The 22,119-nt window shown below is 46.5% G+C and overlaps 1 protein-coding gene across 1 annotated transcript in view; it reads left to right on the forward strand.

The window, feature by feature from the left end:
* Positions 1-22,119, forward strand: part of LOC8025801 (uncharacterized protein DDB_G0271670) — a 71,271-nt gene that overhangs the window by 41,352 nt on the left and 7,800 nt on the right. The window contains exons 3-4 of the mRNA XM_042286512.1: positions 4,521-5,015; positions 5,567-6,373. Coding sequence (XP_042142446.1) covers positions 4,521-5,015; positions 5,567-6,373 — 1,302 coding nt within the window. The remainder of the gene's footprint in view (positions 1-4,520; positions 5,016-5,566; positions 6,374-22,119) is intronic.

Here is a 22,119-nt window from a genome sequence, read left to right on the forward strand (position 1 = left end):
AAAAAAAAAAAAAATACTTATGGCTTGACATCAGGTACCGGAATATAGCATTGCCATGTAGGAAAGACATTTTCAACAATAAACAAATTAGCTGTGGTACCGCACTAGCTAAATAGCATATCTACAGCTTCAAGACGAACCAACTTCCCGCTGTGTCTAAACCGCCATACGACAAAGTTATACGCATCGGGGCACAAAGCGCGATATTGTTTTTCTAGTCACACTTTAGACTGGACGGGCGAGCGCTAATTTGAAGCCCAAGTTTCAGCGGCCATGTTCTGCAATTCAAAATTAAAAAAAAAGCTTCCTTTTTTATTTTTGTGTGACGATGCTGGAGGAAACTTTGTAGAGCAACCCCCCCCCCCCCCCCCCCACACACACACACACACTTTTTGTTTTGAGTACACACATACGCATTGACTAGTGGTAACAAGTTGCTCACAATCGTACACCGACTCATATGTCGGTGACGCTATGGCTGTCGAAACCTTTGCACGACCTCTTCGTTGCGTGCACCGCATCCAAAGTGGTCGGGACACGGGAACCGGCGCGTCGCGCTATTGACCGGGCTTTTCGGCGAAGCCCCGCGATGAATGCGAAAGCGCACCTCGCACGGACGTGCTCGGACAAGATGGCCGCTGCCAGCGTCGATAATCACGACGATGATGAAAACGAGGGACGAGTTGTCCGGCCAAGGTCAGAGAGAGGCGAGACGACGTGACTCGTGCCCTCGATTTCGCCCCCGCGAGAAAGCGCAGAGGTCCACCGGTTCCGCCGGTGAGGTGTCTGTGGCATATGCCTGGATTTTAGAGTGTGCCCAACTGCGCTTCTTTGGGGTCGCGTGTTTTATGGGCCGCCTTTGCAATACACAAGCTGTGAGGAGGTGTAAAAAGAGGAACGTCTCCTAGATGAGAAGGCCTTATAAGGCTGAATTTTCCAGAGTCACTAAAAAGTAAAGACCATTGCTTGGCACAGATTAAACACGAGACTCGAGAGCTGCTTCAGTGTTCAGCTGGGACTCGTTGACTGAACACGAGTTCAAGCCGGACGCTGACGGAGCACTCGCGTTCAACCTATGAACCTACGATGGTCTTCTTTGATGACGCAGAAATATTCAGCACTAAGGCTTCCTTATTTTACGATGTGTAGGAAAGCGTCAACAAATACTTTACTCGGAGAATACATCCTACTTCGCTCATTTGCATTAGACAGCATGACTACAGCACCAAATAATTCTCCCCGAGCGGCTTGAACACGAGTTCAGGCCGCCGACGTACCGAGACACCGGATTCGCCAAGACGTCTGCGCTATGTAGATCGGTTTCCACGACGATAGATGGCGGAAGCTACCGCTCCCAAGTCGAAGAGAAAAACCCCGAGGTTGCGCGCTTCCAGCCATTCCACATACGCAAAGCTGTTGGCGCCAAGGAGATTGGATCTTAGCGGAGTAAGATATATATTCCCTAGTAGAGTATTTGGCGTCAAACGTGTCACAGGCTCAGGTTCAACCTCTCCGCTCGCTCTCCTCATCCCCACGTGGCAACTCACGCACGCGCATGAGCACCTGCAGTGTGCGCAGGAAGTGTCCGCCATTAAACTGCAAACGCTCTCGATGGTTTGAGTTGCTCCCTCTCTTAAACATATAGGCTCTCCAACGGTGTCGGAAGACAAGAGGACCGCTGTCGGATGACGGTCCCTCCGGGCCGCACCGTCGTTGAGGTCACTGCCCAGAATTTAAAGCGTCGGCGGAGCGGCCGACGTCATAGATGTCAACCGCACCTAATTTGAACGTAGTTTTGTTCCGTCTTGCTTTTCAGTCACTGTCAAGCGATTACGTGATATGTTGATTTAATCACAAAAAGCAAGAGAAATATTTTCATTCTTGGGCGGAGTTGTTACGCGTACCATCAAAATTTAATGACATTACGTAGAGTTAGAGATGGCTGTTGGTGTTGGAAAGAAATATGACAGGGATAGAGAGGATGTACAAATGTTATACAGCTAAACGGAGTTCTCGTTACGCGAAGGGGTCAGAATTAGACGGCTCTGTAGTGAACGCACGTAGGACCTGACACGTTTCATTTGAAACAATCAATATTTACTGTACTGATTTTACTCAGAAATGAATGTCAGCCTAGAAGCACGGAATCTTGTCAATTGTACAGTTCCATGCATTGTATATGGAAACTTAGTTCGCATATCAAGACTTGGATACCAAAACATGGCACGTAATGCCCTCCGAACTAGAATGCACCGTTCCTGCGTTTTTTTTTTTAAATTTTATTTGGGGAACGTCGTTCTATAAAAGGGTCTCACATGTCTGAATTACTTCCGTTTTATGACGTCACTCTAGCCTATCATTGTTCTGCGGACAACAATAATTTGATCGTCGTTCAGTCTTGCCTGAGTGGATTTGAATCGTCGCATACACAAATTCTAAATAAGAAGGAACGCTCCGTTGCGACTTGATGGAACAGAGAAACCACGAACGGCCGCAGCAACTGGTGCATTCAGCCCATAGCAACATATCGTAACACTCATAACAAGTTGAAAAAAAAAAAAAAAAAAAAAAAGAAAAGAAATACTGTTGCAAAACAATTTAGCAGAAATGCAAGGACATAGTTCGGAGATTCTACGGACTATTGTCTTCAACTAGAACAAATACAAAAGGTAAAAAAAAAAAAAAAAAAAAAAAACTAAGTATAAAAGCTATATATGACCTCGCTGCGCAGTCATTCGTTCAGCGAGAACGGATGCAAAGGAGTCTTGGCCGATTCTTGCGAAAAATTCCTAAGACATTATATTTTGTTTAAACATTTTATTGTTATTTTAAATTATATAACATTTGACTTGCGTTTCAATCTAATTAATGCCAATTAGGCGAAATTTTGATAGTCACTGATTAGCCTTAAAATTGGTTCAACACATCAAAATACACGTCTGAACTAGTAACCGAAGTATCAAGTCACGATCATTATAATGCAATTAAATGCAAATAAACCCTGGAGAAGGGAAACAAGAGGGACAAACATAAATCTCCAAGCACAGCTAGGTGACCGGTGAGCGTCTGAAAAAATCCGCCTGGTCCGGGTATCGACCATTACAGGTGGAGCGCTCTACCAACTGAGCTAACCAGAGGTTAGACGTCAGTAGAGCAAACGGGTTTTATCAGCTGCCACCAGTCTAACACGAACAAGGGTGAAGCTTGCAAATTTAAGGTTATAATTATAATGCAATTAAATGCAAAGGTGCAAGCGAGTGCAGGAGCTATTCTTGGTAACCGATACCCGGACCAGGCGGATTTTTTCAGACGCTCACCAGTCACCTAGCTGTGTTTGGAGATTTATGTTTGTCCGTTGTCCCTCTTGTTCCCCTTCTCCAGGGATTATTTTCGTCGTTAGTCACGATACATTTTTTTTTTTTTCGCGAAGTTACCGAAGTTATAGATTTGGTCTGAGAGGCTGGGAGGCTCTACAAGCTGAAAACGTACCGTCAGATGTTATACGGGGCAATGTAGGGGCAGCACAGATTTCTCCCCACGGGTTGCAAGAAGTTTGATGGTACGAAATGAATAGAGGGTATTCACTGGACGCCATATTTGAGGGCGATGTTTAGAGCGCATGCTCAAAACGAGCTCACATACATAAATAGACTGCTAGGACAGGCAGTCTTGATGGTGCGGAATGCACGTTGCAAAATAACTATGGAAGCCCGCCGGGCGTTCAGCAGTCACACCAGCTAAAAAAAAAAAAAAAAAAGGATACGCGAACCTTAATAATGTTTTTTTTTTTACCTTGTTTGTTTTACTTTCAAGTTTATACATGTGATGTATGACCACCGAAGAACCTTGGTGGTTGTTGGTTTTGACCATCATATTCCTTTGCTGTTTTCTCAATAGCTATTTTGAATTTAGAAATGATAAGTAGCACGGGCCGAAAATAGTAAAACATGGGTATTCCAAAATGTTTGAGAAACTGCCAGAGCTTCTCTTTAAGAATTAATAACGGATTCCTTTAACATGTTTGAAATGACACGACCTCATCGCTTACCATGCGGGAGCGGTGAGGAGATAATTTGCGTGTTGGGAGCTCGTGTGCTTTCAAGCATTATTAAAAGATTAATCTTTATTTTCTTGTTCACCTTGGTAACACTTCTAATTAGCTCAATATCTTGAACTCGCAGGTAGAGTCACACGGTTAACCGAAACACGCGACTACTTATTTTTCTAGCCTTTTTTTTTTTACAAGCTTAAAATTAGGTTAGTCACTTGGCGTCTAGCTGTGGTTGTAAAAGTTTCATGTTCTACACTAAGAAAGATTTTGACAAAGAAACGACGTAATTTTCGGGCTAGCTGAGTCTCACATGAAATGTACCGCGCCAGCATAGCAGACATTAATCAACCATGGAAGCTTTTCGTTTCAGTAAGTCTGTGTTTCGCGTTATTAAAAAAATCAAATGTCATCATAGTGCAGGAGCTATTCTTGGTAACCTTGAATGGTCACGTTGCCGCGTTCTTCACAGGGATTCCTTCAACTGGCCTCCCTGGCATGCCTGGTGCTCTGCTCTGCCTGGCCATCGCGGGCCGCTCCCGTCATGACCCTGGTCGGATCCTCGACCCAGGTCAGCGTACACGCCATGACCGACACCACCCACGCGCCGTCCACCACGGATGCCTCTAGCACTGAAAAGGCTGAACCGCGAAGCGACGACTCGGCCACAGTGGTCGCCGTGTCGGAGCAGGCTTCCAAATCCACTGAAACCTCCACTACGTCTTCATCGACGACGACGTCATCGGAAGTGACGTCAGTTCCCGCCGCGGAGGCACAGCAAGCCGACGAGAAAGAGGTGGTTCAAGTGACCGCTTCCTCTTTGCCGAGCTCCACACCTGCTCAGGTTCAAGCCGACCAGCCTAGTCCCGTGGCGGAAGAAGCCAAGTCGGATGAGAAGCCGCAAACCGAAGAGCCTGCCAAGGAAGCAGACGCCGTCAAAGAGAAGGTGGAAGGACGTACGGAGCAGGTATGTGACTGCACTCTGGCTGTTCATTGATTAGTGGAATGCAGCAACACTGCTAATAGAGGTCTGTGCTAATAGTAAATACAGTGGTTACCTTTCGTATAGCCACTGAGGACCTTTACAAATAGAGTGGGCGGTAGGTCCCGACTATCGATCGCCACGTTACAGAGCACAATAAGCTTATGTTCATTTGGCGTTCGAAGATATCGCGACCTCTAGCTCTCAGGTAGCGATCCTTCCTCATCCTACCTCTAGTACGTTATGATTCCGTAACACCGGGGATGAATCTCAATGTTCTCCCATTCGAATATAATTATCTGCCTTCATTGTAATTTGTGTTCTTTTCACTATGACTAAGCCAGAACAGTTGTCCTTACTAAAGAAAACCAGGTATGCTCCTGGAACTTGTTTTACAATGGGGCATTCCGGAACAATCTACGTAATGGCGCCTGTTATACCTATCTGGGATTAACATCCGCCTTATTCGCCTAGGCAAAACGACTCTCCGTATATTTTGTTTAAAATTCAAACCGCTTGGCTTTGTTTACTTTCAGACGGAGAAGCCGGCTGTTGAAGCCGTTCCAGAGCCAGCCAAGGAAGCTGTGGAGAAAAAGCCCGAAGAGGCTGTTGCGGTAGAGGGACAGGAGAAAGCCACCGAGCCCGCCCCAGAGTCCAAGCAGCCAGAGGCCAGTGACGCTGTCCACGAGGAACCCGCCGCCGTCGAGACCAAGACAGGCGAACCTGAGTCTTCCCCAGCCACCACTCAAGCCACCCACGTGTCTCCAGATGCCCCAGCGTCCCACGAGCCCACTCCTGTCGAAGGTCATGCAGCGATGGAAGCCCACGCTGAAGTACCCGCTGCTGCTGTCGAGCATTCCGAAGCCTCCACGGTAACCCAGTCCACCGAAGAGGTCTCGGCCCCTAAAGTCGATGTCGTCGCCGCCGCTGAGGAAAAGGACAGGGACGAGCCGGTCCAGTCTGAATCCGACCTCAGCGAGCGTACTGTCGCCCCTCCCGCCGAAACGGAACGCACAGAGGCCGTCGAGAAGCCCGCCGAGACCATGGAAGCCGAAAAGGTCACAACAGAAACTGCAAGTCATCATACCACTTCCGGGGGTGCAACATTGGTTGACCACGTGACCTCTACAGCTGCGCCGGAAGTCAAGGCTTCAACGGATGTGTCTGCTGTTGCTTCCAGTGGCACCGAATCCGCAGAGGCTCTCCCCAAGGCTGCCCTCGACGTAGAAAAGGCAGCTGAAGAAGTGCTGTCGTCGACCCACAAAGCTGAAGAGGTGTCCACGTCGACCCAGGCTGCAGTGTCTTCTAGTGCTTCAGAGGACACGTCCAGCGCGAGTCCTGCTGTAAGCGATGCCACGACGACGAAGGTTGAAGCGACGCCGGTAACAGAGGCTGCAGTCCCCGCAGCTGTGTAGATATTTCTACTGGTTGAGGGGGAGGAGCGAGTGATTGTCTTTTCCAGATTTTTTTTCTCGTCTTGTTTCGAGCTAATTTAGTGTTCCTTCTGGTGGTCGATGAGCACTCTCTGGGTCGGATCCTGCTCTCGACTCTTCTTGGTGAATTTTATTTTATCCTGCTGATTGCCTTCGGTTGTCAACTTTCACATTGTGTGGGAGCTGTTTATCCTTTCGTGTTTTTGTATTTGCTTCACCACGGAATTGATTCTTTTTGTGAATCTCTCAAGTCAACGATGTGCAAGCGCTTCTGATCGTGGGCGAACAAAATACCTGTTGTGGTTGTTAATAATAAAAAAAGAAAGAAACACGAGGTGAGAATAAAACAGTTGAGTACTTTCAAAACGCTGGATTGTTCAAATTTGTTCTGAATTAATGAAACTCGATGAAACTCGAAGGGCAATTTTTTTTCTTCTCCGCTCGAGCGAGTTTAGGGAAGTCGGGTTTTTCCATCGGCCGCGCAGTGCGGAGAGAAGAGCGTGGAGGCCCGACATCCCGCCAGTTAAAACGCGACGAAGGGAGAGCCTTCCGAGTCGTCAGCTTCAAATACCTGTTTTCAAACATTGCCCGCGTTATGCGCAATCCCACTACGGCAGTATCCGGTATCTACGCGTAATGTTGGATGGTTTTAGAAACTTCCACCGCTCTTACCCACTTACGTCACGGATTACCGCGAACTGGTGGCGCCAACCGTGACGGCTATGAGAATTGACCACGTCGCACAAACGTCCTCAGGGACTTGACGGCACCGTTCCACCCGCATTGCTCAACCGTGCTACAGCATATCGCTTTCGTTTCTTTGCATGCTGTGGGAGAAAAATACTTTTTTTTATCACCGGCCAAACCAATCACCAACGTTACTAAAACCCTCAGTTGGGAAACTCACACTTGAAACCTGGGCCGCTGGCGTCCACCGAGACCGAGCTAATTACGATAACAGCGCCACCGTTTAGCGACGAGTTGAAACATGAAAGCTGTATTAAATTGCTACTGCGACATGGCCCTGCGAGATGGCGCCACCGGCCCTTGGCCGACTCGACGTGCAGCCGTGCTGTTCCCGGAGTGGACGCTGCGGGAAAAATGGCGGCGTTGCAATCGCCATTAGCTCGGTTCTCGAGTACGGATCGGAGCCACTTTTTTAAAGCAGCCTCTATGGCAGTTTCCTAACTGAGGGGTTCTAGTAACGTTGCCAATCACGCACGTCAAATGCGTCATGATTATGCGTTTTTTTTTTTGTGCGTGAATGGTTCAGCTGGCGATAACAAACGCACAAAGGCAACGAGCGCCATGACGATGTCCTTTTTTCGTTGCGTGATTGGCTTCGGACTAGGCGTGAAACGAAGTAGAATTTCAGCTAGTTTGCGTCACGGATGACAGTTTGAAGGATGAGCGATGATCATATCTAACTAGTGACTTTCGAAGCACTTACATCGAAGCTTTTTCCTTCGACGGTTTCAACTTATGGCGGCTCGAGGTCCGTGAAAAACCTCTGGACAACACGGGTCGGCCTCTTTCCGTCGTAGGCGAAGACCGAACTGTGGACGCTGTGGAAACCTCGTTAATACTTCATCAAATAGGGACACGTGTCCTCAAACATAAAAAAAAAAACGAAAAAAAAAATAAAAACCGACAACAATAAACTCAAGAAGGCGAGACGTCGTCGTGACCTTCGGCACCGCTTCGACAAGGGCCGGACAAGTCGGGGTGTGCGAGGAACGCCACGAACAAAATTTAGGACACGGATTTGCAAAAAGAAAAAACGAAAGAGAGAGTGATGTAAGAGACGACGCGAAAGAGCTTATGCCGGTCACTGGTGCTTCCGCTGGACACGACTGGAGAACGGCGCAGAGGTTAAGGCTCCGTCGACCCCTTTGGCACGCGAGCAAGAAGCAATCACCCACGCATTAGCGGAGGCTGGAAGGTATTCAGCTTTGTACGTTCCTGGTTGTCACGCTACAGCAGGGCTCTCCAAATTCCGGCCCGCGGGTCATATCCGGCCCGCAAAGGTCTTCAGACCGGCCCGCGGTTGGTGGTGGTCCTTCCAATAAAGTCTGGCCCGCGGCTTGCTTCAAGCAGACCTGCTGTTACTTGCACAAGAAGACTTGCGCGGAAAGAAAATGGCGCCGAGACGCGCTCCAAATGCGCAAACGAAAATACCAGAAAAAATTGAAAAAAAAGAAAGAAAAACATGTACGGTGAAGACAACACTACCACATCTTTCAACTAGCAACGGACATATAGAAATTCTAAAAGTCGAGTCCCCAATTAAAGGCGGGAAAATAGGAAAGGGAACGGGACTCGATTGTCCCGCCTTTAATCGATTGCTCGCTTTTGCGCCGCTACTTGGAAGGTGTGGTTGTTATTCTTCCTCCTACGTGTTTATTCTTTCTTCAATCTTAGCCCGCACCGACACGCGCTTCGTCCATCAATACCAGAATGAACGAGAGAAAGGGCTCCGTAAGGCGGGTCCCCTCGCCACATTATTCATTGAACACTGCCATCACCAGCATCACAATTCTTAGTCCCTTGACTCGTGTGTAACCACTTTAAACTCCTTTGCATTCTCAAGCACATTGTGATTGTCCTCTGTCACAAATCGTATATTGTTAGCATTACTTTTATCATTTCCATTTGTCTTTCTGACTGCGCGAATGAGTCGAAGTTCCCGAGCCCTTTGATTTATTTATGCCTGAAGCCCCAAAACTCGTCAAACACAAAGTTGAGGCCGAAGTTGACGGAGCACGCCGATTGGACAGTCACGACGATGACTTCGCGTTTTTGTCGCCGACGGATCAGCGCTCTGCGAACTTTTGGCTTCAGCTTTGTGTTTGACGAGTTTAAGGCCCCTAGTGAGCTTTTTTTTTTTTTTTTGACCGCAATTGATGCTTAATGTCATGATTATCTAAATATTACATTTTAACTTGAAGGTTATGTATTCACCCACCATATAATTATTTAATACTTACTGCCAGATGCATTATAGTTTTAAATGCTTATTTAAGTTTATTTATTTCGTTTTTCCCCTTCAATTCCTCTTCATTTCCCCGCCCTCAAGAAGGCGACAGATCATGAATCGATAGCGGGTTGGAATGTTTATAACTTTGCGGAGGCGTACTAGTCTTAGCCTAGCCCAACTATGCTCGCGCAGACCGCCACTGATTCAGAATTAAGCTTCTTTGTCGCGGTGAAATTGCGAGAATAAAAGGGAACTATTTCTTTCAGTTTTGTCTTGGGAAAGCTTGATGATGTAATTGTGGGATTGAAACCACCCGCCTGACGACAGTCGAGCGCGGCTCATGGGCTGGGCACGAGAACTGCGTGAGCACTCGACTTCGGCTCGTAACAATCGATGTCTCGGCGGACACTCGGGCAGTGACTAGCAAAACTCTGAAACGTTTGGGGCTCAGCACGCGTTTTCTGCTTTGCCAACCCCAGCGCGTGGCTATGATAAACGTTGGCGGCATAGGATAGGTACCAGGAAACTTAGCCGCTTGTTCTGGCTTCGATTTCCCTAATTTGTTTTAATGACTGCCATTGCCTAGGAAAAAAAAAGAAAGAAAACAAACTAAGGGAACCTATTTCAGTTATTAAGGTTAGGGTGTGATTCTAAAAAGTATTTAGCGAAAGTAAATAAAAATCGTTTCATGACCCCTTTAAGGGACCATGAAATGAAGTTTCTACTGGGATAAATTGGGATCTTATTAATCGCATATCGTTGAGTGCGCCAAAATAAAAACTAGTAGACGAGCGTAGAAAGCCTAAAGCCTTCTTTTCGGGACAAAAAATTGCAAATATAGCGGACTATTTCGTACCTCCTTTCCTTCGAAATTTCTCCGCCTTTTCACTGTGGTGCGTCCGCGGTGCCACAGCACGTCAGCCGAACCCAGCTCACTCACTGGACACGAGCAGTGCGTCACTCGGACGTATGCGATCGTCGACAACCAATCCGTCGACGGATATTTGAATCCGCGTTCATGGCCGATTGAGTGCCGTGTCTGCATTCATCATAGCTTGAGAATGGCAAGTTCCACGGTGTGCTTAACAAAGCACGGTGGAAGCTCGGGATCGTCGCCTCCGGTGCCCAAGCACGTCACGACCACGTGATCTCTCATTTCGTTTTTGAGTTAAGGATTAAAGCCGAAAAGCAGAAGTTGGAAAATCATTTTGTGGTCCCTTTTAACCCGGCGTCTCAGTCAAGGAGTCTGGAGACCCCAGTCCTATGGAGCCAATGCGGATCGCAAGTTCGTCTGCTTCTTTTGGGTTGAGGTGACGTCAGAACGCCCAGCTTTGATTGGCTCTGATTGGAGGATAGTGGGCAGACCTCAAGGCAGCTTGCTTTGAGGTCTACCCACTATCCTTCCGATCGGAGCCAATCAGAACTCGGCATTCTGACGTCACCACAACCCCAGCAAAGAAGCAGACGAACTGGCGCTCCGCATTAATGAGCAACGCTTCAGCGTAAAGACGCTTCAGCCATCTCGATGCTCAAAAAATGAAAGACGTTTACAACTTTCTGTAACCTTGAATCGGAGCGCGGTTCTTGAGGAGGAGGAGGGGAGGGTACGGTGGCTCTATAGGTGTTACAACAAAAGTGGTCTTAAATACACCTCTTTATTTCGGGCGTAACGAATGTAAGTCATCTGTGTAATAGGAATATGTTTTGTGGTCTTACGTGTTTATGTAATGCCTCCATCATTTTCGTCTTAGCGTTCGTTTCATTTTGCAACCGGCCCCCGTTATTTTGAGTACAAGCAATTGTTGGTGGCTTCATTTGGTGCATTTGCTGCTTCTCGTATTTGACATGTGCAGAAACTTATGCGGATCGCAAGTTCGTCCGCTTCTTTTGCAGGGGTTAAGGTGACGTCAGAACGCTGAGCTTTGATTGGCTCTGATTGGAGGATAGTGGGCAGACCTCAAGGCAGCTTGCTCTGAGGTCTACCCACTATCCTTATCAATGAAAGCCAATCACAGCTCGGCGTTCTGAAGTCACCTCAACCCCTGCAAAACAAGCGGACGAACTTGCGATCCGCATTGATTTGTGTATAATAAATTACGAAACCCACACGCGTTTAATATGGACCTTTCGCGTATTGTCCCCGGCGGATTGCAGTTCCTGCGGACTGCTATTAGCCTAGAGAAGTTTGCGTGGCGCCCCCTTACGGCGAACAGGGTTGACGTCACGGCGAGGACAAAATGTTTTCCCGACTCGCCCCGCTTGCCCTGTGGAGACTGTGACGGCGTTAGCTGCCGGCGCGCTCGTTCATATTCAACTAGTTTTGTGCGTGTTTTTCGTAAGAAGTGTACGCTTTCATATGTGACTTTATTGAGGTGGGGCCTAAATTTGCAGGCGAAACTTCAACCAACATTTCAGGCATGATTGACAGGGCAGGCAGCGCATGAATCGCAGCTTGTATATGAAAATAAAGAAATATCGCAACTATTGAAGGAGCATCACTATAAATTTACATCTCACACAGTCAATGCTGCTGATGGTCCGAATTACTTAGCAAGTTATGTATACGATTTTTTTTCTTTGTATTTCTGCTTTTAAACAGAAACGCCGAAGCAGAAAAGCTGCATGCTGCTCGAGCAGCATGCTAAATACAGTCTGGGCCATGGGGAGAGAATCACAAGTAAGACAGCCCAAGCGCAGGGGCAAAGTAAAAAAACAAGGAACATTTATTTATATACATGGCTCGCATTTGACCTTTGCTGGATTCGGATAGTATCTCAATGGACTCCACTGGTGGTATCTGTGGACGTGTTTATATCATCCCTCAAGTAATGTACACCAGGTGCAATCGAAGGTGTCCAGCCCGTTATTAGTCACTTAGGCTCTAAAATTGAGATTGCAGCTAAATCAAATTGTCCTGAAGCGAAAATAAAAGAAACTTCTCACGCAAACTGTCACCCTTCACAGGTTCCACGTTTTCTGCTACTAGTGCAGCATCTACCATTGGACAGCCATTCGAACGCTCGCTGTTCCTCCTGTTTTCCTCTGTTGACAGAGGGCCCAGCTCTAGGGAGTTTGGAGGCTGAGCCTTTTGGGATACCTGCAGCAGTGTCTCTTTTATTGGAAATGACAATCCAAACTAAACGGTGTATTTTCCCAATACACAAGGTTGTAATAAAGAAAGATCTTCAGGAAAAAGTATAAATATTCCAAATTACGGTACTTGCTGTGCATATCTTTGGCAGTTCAATACATCTCATACTGGTGACTGGGGCAGTTCGGCCGTTTTTCCTGCTATACCATACAAACTAATTTCATGTAATTGCGCATGTTCTGAAAAATAAAACATGCCTGCAGACGTGTACGAACTATATCATTAATTCACGAAGACGCTACATTTATGTAAAAAAAAAACCTGTTCCACGAGCATTTCAAAGGTCTTCAGACCCATGACCTTTAAAACATCTGCGAACCAGTGCACGCAGAGTGGCACGCGCAGAGTCGGCGTCGTGAGCTGATTTGCCGACCGCCCAACGGCCTTTGATATAAATGGCTTTTGAAATGTCTGCAAAGCTGGATGTAATAATCTCCTAACTCATAAGGAACAGGATTCCAGCGTCTGAAACACCTACGCCACCGCTTCACCGACCCTGCGCACGATTGCCTTGTGCCGTGTAGATCGACAGGGAGGTTCATCGGCGGATTTGCCTCCGTCGATAGCTTTCGGGATTCGGAACCTACTTATAAAGGTAAAAGTGACAAGCACGCTTATAAAAGGTACGGAATCGCGTCTTGTACACCGGGCAAACGAGGTCCCGCTCCTATGAGGGCTTGCGGGACGCAACGGCCAAACCCGAAAGCCGGGGCAGGGAAACGAGCCTGATGCGAGATATCGAAGCGGAGTCCTTCCCCTGGCATCACGGTACATCTCACCCAATCAGGGCGCGGCGACCGCAGCGACGCTTGGGTTCGCTCTCGGGGCTAATAGGGTGGCCGCACCTCGAGCTCCCGCTAGCAGTGCAAGGTTCCAGCGTAGCATCTACGAACAAGTATCGATTAGAAAATTTTAGACATAAAAAAAAAAAAATGCTTTGCACACGTAAAAAATAGCGTTGTCGTTATTGCGCTTGCGCCAAACCCAAATCGCATTTCGGATTGGCGCATGGCGACGACGCTACTTCTTTGGGAACGCAGACCATTTGGCTACGCTACTCTCAAACTCGCTACGCTAGTTTACTCATTTGCGTTTGAATCTGACAACGAAAAAAAAAGATTTTTATAAAAGAAGCAATTATTAAATCAGATGTATTTAATTTAAATCTGAGTTCTTTGATATCAATCCGATTTATTTGATATAATCCGATTAATTTGGTTTAAATAGCTGCAACTAAAAATAGAGATTCTTGTTACTATAGATGTATTTTTTAACATGGCAGACTGATTGATCAATATGTCCTATTACTGAAAGTAATAAGGGAGACAGAATTACTGTAAATGTAAAGTGTTCAATTAACAACTTTTTTTATTCCTGAAATCGCCGCTATACTAGAACAAAAAGTTTGAACTTTTTAGTTAATCCCAAACTTTATTTGATTTTTCATTCGAGTTCTGACTTCATTGCAGTAGTACATTGCTTTTGTAGTTTTCGCTTTTTTTTTGCGTTTTGATTTCGTTGCAATATACGACGTCATGTAGCTGACGAACGAACTGGGAGGTAGAAATTAAACTCAACACTCAAATTTCCGTGAGAGCGCACATCTTTTTGCTCGTGTTTAGCTTGATATGAATCTTTCCCGCCTCATTATTCTTTGATCCAAATACAAATCGAAGGCACATACCAACGGGAAATATATTTAAAAAAATGAAATATTGTAATTATATTTTTACGAAAAAGTTTGATTTAAATTATCATCGAAAAACTATTCTGATGTAAATCACAATTTAAGTCATGTTGATTTTAATTCTAAAACCTGAGTGCGACCGAGCGTGTTGCAACCGCAGCGCCTACGACGCGAGAACATAAGGGAACACTGGCGCCATCTCTGAGATGGCACTGGAACACTTCCATGTATTTGTGTAACTAGACTGACGGTCTTGCAGTATTTGCGAGATAAAATGTACCCACTATCTATGAGAAACGATCGGTTATAACATTGACATACTTATTTTAAGCCCGCGGTGAAAGAACAACACGTAAAAAATTACGAAATGTAAGGAAATGAGTAGTGTTTCGGGGCTCCCCGATAGATGGCGCCAGTGTATTCTCTCGTCGTAAGCGGTGATAAGCGTTTGTTAACGCGCTCGGTCGATCACCACTCGAACGCAAATGTCTGAAAACTAGACTGCACCGTATAACTCTCTATTCCAATGTATTTCTTATGCTGTTTTTTTTTTATATTTTTATTTATTATTGCGCTACGCGATTCGTTAGCTGGGTGGTCTTTGGATGTTTGATGGGCTATCGGTCTAACCCCGAAAATCCGGATAATTAAAATTGAAGGGAGTGGCATAGTTCATGTGGTGTCATCCTGACCGTGTTATCACACTGACACCATGTCGTGTGCCTTGCGGCGCGAGGAAGGAACAGACAGCAACGTAGTTCCCTGCAGAACGAACCCTATGGTTTATTCCACGCGCCGTATATTGCCACGCACCGTACGTCCGATAAGAGGCGAGCGAACGCGGTCATGCGGACAGGTCGGTTATGACAGATCAGTGATGACACAAAAGTGTGATAACACGGTCAAGATGACACCAGAGTTGGCCTGGTAGAGGTTCTCGCATTCTCAGATGAAGCTCCTGCCTAACGTCTGCAACGGCGATCTTGTTTGTGTGGAATGTACGTTGAGGAAGCGCTTTGGAAGTGAACACATACAACGTAGTAAACTCGTTAGCGTTCTCTGCCGAGTCACGTTCAGGACTAAGTAACTCCACGAGAGAGCCATACTGCCGTGAACTGGCGCTGCTTTTTAAAGGCCGATGACGTAGCTGCATTCAAACGGAGCTTCACAGACCGCCACCAGGGGCAATCTTGAAATATGTTCGTTCGTTTGGAAATTAGTTTTCTTGACTTTTCTGCCGGCAGCCCAGAAACAATAGTTAAGGCTGGCGTTTCTGGGCTGCGGTCACAACATAGAGCATATCTAAACAAAAATAAAGAACAACATTTCGTTTCCGTACCACTTTAAATGCTTCACCTAGATCGAGGGGGGGGGGGGGGGGGCGGTTTGCCTGAGAGGCCCTTGACTATACCGAAATAAATAAATTAATAAATGATGAGGTAAATCAGTAAATATAATGAGCACTTTGACTAATTTTATCCTTGTTCTATTTGTGCAGTCTGGTAGCCTTGCTTTTTCTATAAAGTAAGCCTTTAGAGTTTTTAACAAAACTGAGTTCAACCAGCGCAAAGCCCGAAATAAATTGTTGCACCAAATAACAATCCCGGGAAGAAAAGTTCAAGAAGTAATATCACTAGTTCCATCTGGTGCGTAGTCGCAGCACCATGAACGGCACCATTTCATTAGAGGTCGGTTTCGAATGGTGGCGACATCTTTTGAACAAGTGAGAAAACGTTCCTAAAGCGCGCCCAATACAAAACCGGTAGAGGGGCCAAACACCTGATTTCTGTCCGTCTCGACTTAGCTGGGCATTGAACGAGCCTGCTGTCGGGTGATAACATCTACATGATGAGCGTCAAATTCCTCAGGTGAGCTGCAGCAATGCACTAGTATCTAAATTGCTCCTCTACGCCGTTGAGTCAGGGCAGTCAAATCTCAAGTGTCGACCGATCTCCCGTAGAAAAAAGCATAAACAATCATCACCTTGTATTCTTTTTTTAAGGACAGCCAAACGAGTGTTCAGTTTCGCTATTGAGTGTTTAGAGTAGCAAATGAATCAACTACATATCTGCCCTAAGAGGTCTTTAATTATTTTCGTGATAAAGTTTTTTTTTTTTTCTCCAGAACTTAAGTTTTCAAGAAGCTACGATTAACACCTTGCTATAAGCGACATTTGTTTCTTTTAGCGTCTGATATAAACGTAGTCAATTGCAAGCAATGCCTCACCTAAGTCGCAACACTATTTTCGTAAAAAAAAAAAATTTTACTTACTCTCTGGAAGAAAACGAGTAACCAATGTTTTTTTTTTACATAAAACCACTATTTAGTAATGTTGGTTGGGCATTTCAAGTGTTAGACAAGTAGATGCAAAAAAAAATGATAAAGTACATAAAAACAACAACAACGAATTCGATGTCGTGAATGCTTACGCAGCGTGAGACCCAGGTATGCCATTGGGATTTAGATATAGCGGCGCAGTATTGTACAGGGACTATTTGGTCGGTGCTGTTTACGACTGCAAGTCATGGGAGCTTTAACGTACATAACGCAGTACCGATTACAGGTCTGAACTGCAGTATGATACTCGTACCAATAGTAATACAAAGTAACTGGTAGGCTTTGCACCTAAAGTTAAATCGATTAAAAAGTACGTCGCGTGAAAGGGGCATCAGAATGGACGAACAATTTTAGTCGTCAGCGAGGCGGATAATCATGTGGATGGTTGAGCGTGTTGTCTAAATAACGAAAACGAAAGAGGGTCGTAGAAGACAATACAGACGACAAAGGCTTGTGTCGTCTGTATTGTCCTCCATTTTCCCCCTTTTCGAGCTCTCTTTTCCTAAACCGCAATATCAGTGAGGGAGGGAACGAAGAGACTAAGAAAGATGGGGAAGGTTTTGCATGTCCCCAGGACAGTGAATCGGGCTTTTTGGAGACGGGGAACAAAAAGGAGGGAGGAACCTATAAAGCTGAAACTGTGAAATTGATGTCGGCAATTCAGTGTGCCATATTTACCAAGGTGTCTCTTTGCGCCATTTCATTTTCGCCAAACATAACAATAACAAAACAAACAGAAATTAAACAGAAATGACTGTGTTACTTGGCCAACCAAAACGTCAAGAAAGAAACCAAATATTTGGTTTTAGAAGCACTGCCTGTGACGACAACTCCAACTGGTTTCGGATGGCTACAACCGCGCATCTGTCGATGCATACATGCCGCAAGAATTGATATCCTGGAACATTTTGTCCGAATCTGCTCAACTTCAACAATCGCAATACAGAAAGGAATTTTTTCGTTTGTTGTCACTAAAAGTTTATTATTTGAAACAAGACAAAGTAAAAAGCAAGCAAAATTTTCGCCATTAGAATATATCCTACTTTAGTGAAAATAGAAACCAAAGTAAATTTGCACGAAAAAAAACAGCAGCTTGTTGCTGTTTTTTGTGTGTCCTTTTGGTGGGGTCCACGAGCTCCGCAACGACAAAACACTGCACTCTCTTTTAAGCGCACCCTACCATTTGCCTTGTGGTATAAACATAGAGCCTGAGTCAGTCCACACGGGACTTACAGCGGGCGCTGTGCAAGTCCTCGGACCTATCTTTGCATCGCTGGGATTCCCCGGACGTCGTCGAAGGATTGCGTGTGTTGTCCGTTAACCGCACCGCCGGGTAATGGTGCGCTATTCAGGTCATGTTTGAGGAAAACAGCGCAACTTTAGAGCGTTTGTCTCCGCTCGATTGGTCCGCTCTCTGAACCACCGAGCACCAAGGCCTTTGTGCCTCGTCGAGCTTGCAGCGTCCGAGGTAACTCCGTGCAACTCGCGAGCTACGTAGCGTAGCGCGGTGACGTAACCGTACTTTAGGCTTCTGCGCAACGAGTAGAAGCTCCGCCTCAGCACGCACTCGTCGCCTTCCGTTGTGCTTTGGTTCCGCTCGCAGTACCGCAATAGGCCTCTCGGCTGTTGCATCCGCAATGCGCAACCACAAAAGAGGCACTGTTGCTTCGCTAGCGTTGCGAGGCACGAGCACTTAGTAAAGGCCATTCCGTAGATCGTAAAGGGGTATTCACACGAGGGAGACATCCTTGCCTTTGCTTTCCGGGATGTCCATCACATCACGTGGTAATAACGTCATGCTCTTGCGCGGAGCCGCGCTGCTTCCTGGGGGAGGGGGGGCTTTGTTTGGGCTGCACAAACGCTCCCCACCCTGGCGTGAAATCTCTTTGCAACTGGAGGTAGTTTGTTCGCGTGTCTGGCAAATTTGCAGATTTTGCTCAGTGAGATGCCGGCGGTAGCATCGGGATTGCTTAGCTTGTTGTGGCTTGCGTTGTTGCGCATGTCGTCCGAGGCAACCGAAGAAGTCTTCGACATTCATCAATGCAGTCCTCAAGCCGCTCCTCATACAACTGCTTTTTGATTCCACGTCCTTTTTGTTGTATCTCCTCCACTCAAAAGGCATCTTTCTTTTAGCAGGAAGCAGTTTGTTGTTTTCCGCATCTAAGAGCGCTGCTGCCATAATCACGTATCGCCGGTTCATGTAGTACGCTTCCATTTTTCTACTCTCGTTAACGCATACCGAACCTTGCTATCTAGAGTGCGACCGCTAAATGCGTCTGATAACACTGACATCCGTCTCGGCTCCCCGACGTTCGTGTGAATACTTAAGTCGACGAAGGAGTCCCGCAGATAGCACCGATCGCTGACGTCACAAACATCCCTCCTCGAAAAGCATCCCCCGTGTGAATTAAAGGAGCCATGAAACGATTTTTCTACTTTCGATAAATACTACTTAGAATCACTCCATATGGCTAATAACTGAATAAGCTAGCCTTAGTTGTGTTTTCAATAAAAAATGCCAGTTGCAAAAAAAAAAAAAAAAAAGTCGAGAACTATGGGCATCGTTTATTTATTTATTTATTCAAAATACTATCGGTCCTTACAGAACCAAGATAGGAGTGGATTTGCACAACACAAAAAACACACGCGCTCAAAATGCACAGATTAATAACACGTATTCAACACAACGATGAAATGACAACTGTCCCCTCAACTCAGAGCCGGAACAAGCGGCCACATGGCCTGGTGCTTATCTTACACCGCCAACGTTAATCATTGCCACGCCCACGTGCTGGAAGTAGAAAACGCGTGCTGAGCTCCAGGCATCGTTAGAGCTGGGCTATTCTCATCACCGCAGTGGTTGGACACGAGCCACTATTCGAGTGTCCGCCGGGGCATTGATTGTACGAGCCAAAGTCGAGTGCTCACGCAGTTCTCGTGTCCAGTCCATGAGCCGCGCTCGACTGCCGTCCAGGCGGGTGGTTTCGATCCCACAATTACGTCATCAATCCTTGCGGAGGCAAGACTCAAAAGAATAGTCCCTCTTTATCCTCGTAATTTCACCGCGACAAAGAAGCATCTGAATCAGTGGTGGTCTGTGCGAGTATACTTGGGCCAAGCGAAGACCACTACGCCTCTGCAAAGTCATAAACATTCCAACCCAATATCATTTCATGACCCTTCTGGGGCCTTGCGTGCTCGTGTTTCATTCCTAGTCAACGTGACCTGCACGAGCTCCTCGTTATAATCACTGACAGAGAGAGAACGTTAGGGCGTGTCTGAAGAACTTCTGGCCTCCAGCACGCACCGTGCTTTGGCCGCGCGCGCGCTTGACGTGCACGAGACAGCGGAGCGTTGTCGAAGGTAGGAAGCTCGCGTTGGTGGCAAGTTCACCGAAGCCCCTCCCTCCCGTTCTCACTTTGTTAGCCCTACACGGCTAGCAACCTGTTAAGGCTCTGTTATACTCCGACATTGAGCGCAGCGGACGCACCGTAGCGCAGAACGTGGGCCTTTCATCGGCCGACGAGCAGGAACTCGGTATTTGCGACCAATCAGTATCTGCGTGCTCTGCGCTGCGTCGTGTTTGCTACGCTCAACGCCGGAGTATAACAGAGGCTTTGGCGTCTGACAGCATCAGCACACACACACACGCACACGCACATGCACACGCACATGCACGCACGCACGCAAACGCACATACGCACACGAGTAGAGGGCACGAAATAACTAAAAAAGAAAAGGAATTGAAATAAATTATGAACGAAAAGCGGTGCCACTTGCGCCTTCAGCGTATGCATTATCAACTCAGCGTTTTTTTTTGTTTTTTTTTTTGGTACTGTTGTTTTCATCTTATGACCGTATGTCGACGTGGGGGAGCGTGGTGAAGCACAATCAAAACACAACTAAAAACAAAACGACAACAACAAAAAAAAATCGATTTTACTTGCAGGGAACGCCGTTGAAAACGACAGGGGGTGTACTTTCAGCATAGTCCCGCCGCCAGTTTCATCAAAGCGAGCTACAAATCCGAATGGCGATAGTGCGAGTTGAGGTAAAACAAGCTTCGAGCACGGCGTCGCTCATATGACGCTCGTGCTTCTTGTTTCTTGATCCAATCTTTGGCGCTCTTGTCAGCTAATGACGCAATATCATTGGCCGAGTAGCAATAATAAAATTCTCGAAACTCGCGACGCCTTAAATTTCTTAAGTTGTCTCTAACCGTAAATACCGGTACCGGTCACTATCACTGAGACAGGACGTGGTTTGTTTTTATTTGGTTCACACTTTTTGTTTCGCGATGAACGGTTCGCCGCTTTTATCGGCTACAGCGTGATTACTATTGGCTATGGTGCGACAATAAGATACTCGGAACCGGACACGCACGGCGTTTCTTAAGTTATCGGATACTATGCGGAGCGCCAGTTTGTCTGCTTCTTTTGCAGGGGTTGTGGTGACGTCAAAACGCAGAGCTCTGATTGGCTCTGGTTGAAGAACAGTGGGTAGACCTCAAGGCAGCCTGCTTTGAAGTCTACCCACTATCCTTCGATCAAAGCCAACCGAATCTCGGTGTCGTTCTGACGTCACCACAATTCCTGCGCAAGACGCAGACGACTTGCTCTCCGCGTAGGTACGGTGTTTGGAAAGCGTCTCCGACTAATCTTTTTATCGCGTCAAAAAAAAAAAAAAAAAGAAATAGAAGTGGTTCCTCGATTTTCATTTTATTATGTCGCAGAAGTGTCATGCTGTAGCTTGTAGCGATCCTGGTGGCGTCACAGGAGCGGGTGGCGAAAGTGGCAGACGCCTGTTCTGGTGCAGGTCGCTCTCGCAGCTCGATAGCCCACGTAAGCTTTTGGTAGACGGGAGTTGGGACGCCGTGACGACAGCGACATCTCGCGTTTGCTCGTGCCTTTTGCCGGAACGTCTCCGACCAACCGCCAGGATCGCGACATCCACCAGCATGACACTCCGGCTCTTCTGACGCCATTTGTTGCCACTAAGTTCGGCACCACATTTAATGTATGGGCAGGATAGGACGCTAGACACACCAGTTGGAGACACGTTCTGGGCACTGTATTAGAAACAAAAAAAAAAAAAAAAAAAAAACGTTGCTTGGTCTTTTTTTTTTTTTTACAGCTAAGTTGGTACTTTGTTAGCTTTTCGCTATACTTCGTATCACCTTAGGACATAACACAACGGGACGGTATAGACCTTTTCCGTTTACCTTCGTCCTCAGCCACGTATAGTTTAAACATCCGGTATAGGGGACATAAAAAAAGCGAGACATTACACCCGGGAACGAGCAAACAAAAATATAGACGAGGCAACACTAGAAGGATTAACAGTTGGAACAGAAACGTGAACGCCTTCATGTTGCATTTCGAGAAAAAAAACAACCTATCTTCCTTCATTCTGGAGTCAATCCAGAGCTCGAAGCGTGCACTGAAAAGTCACATGACGTCACGTCGATTGGGGGAGAGCGGCGCGTGCGTTGCTACTGTACGTTT

This window comes from Ixodes scapularis, unplaced genomic scaffold (genome assembly GCF_016920785.2).
Source record: "Ixodes scapularis isolate PalLabHiFi unplaced genomic scaffold, ASM1692078v2 PGA_scaffold7__128_contigs__length_106722199, whole genome shotgun sequence".
NCBI lineage: Eukaryota > Metazoa > Arthropoda > Arachnida > Ixodida > Ixodidae > Ixodes > Ixodes scapularis.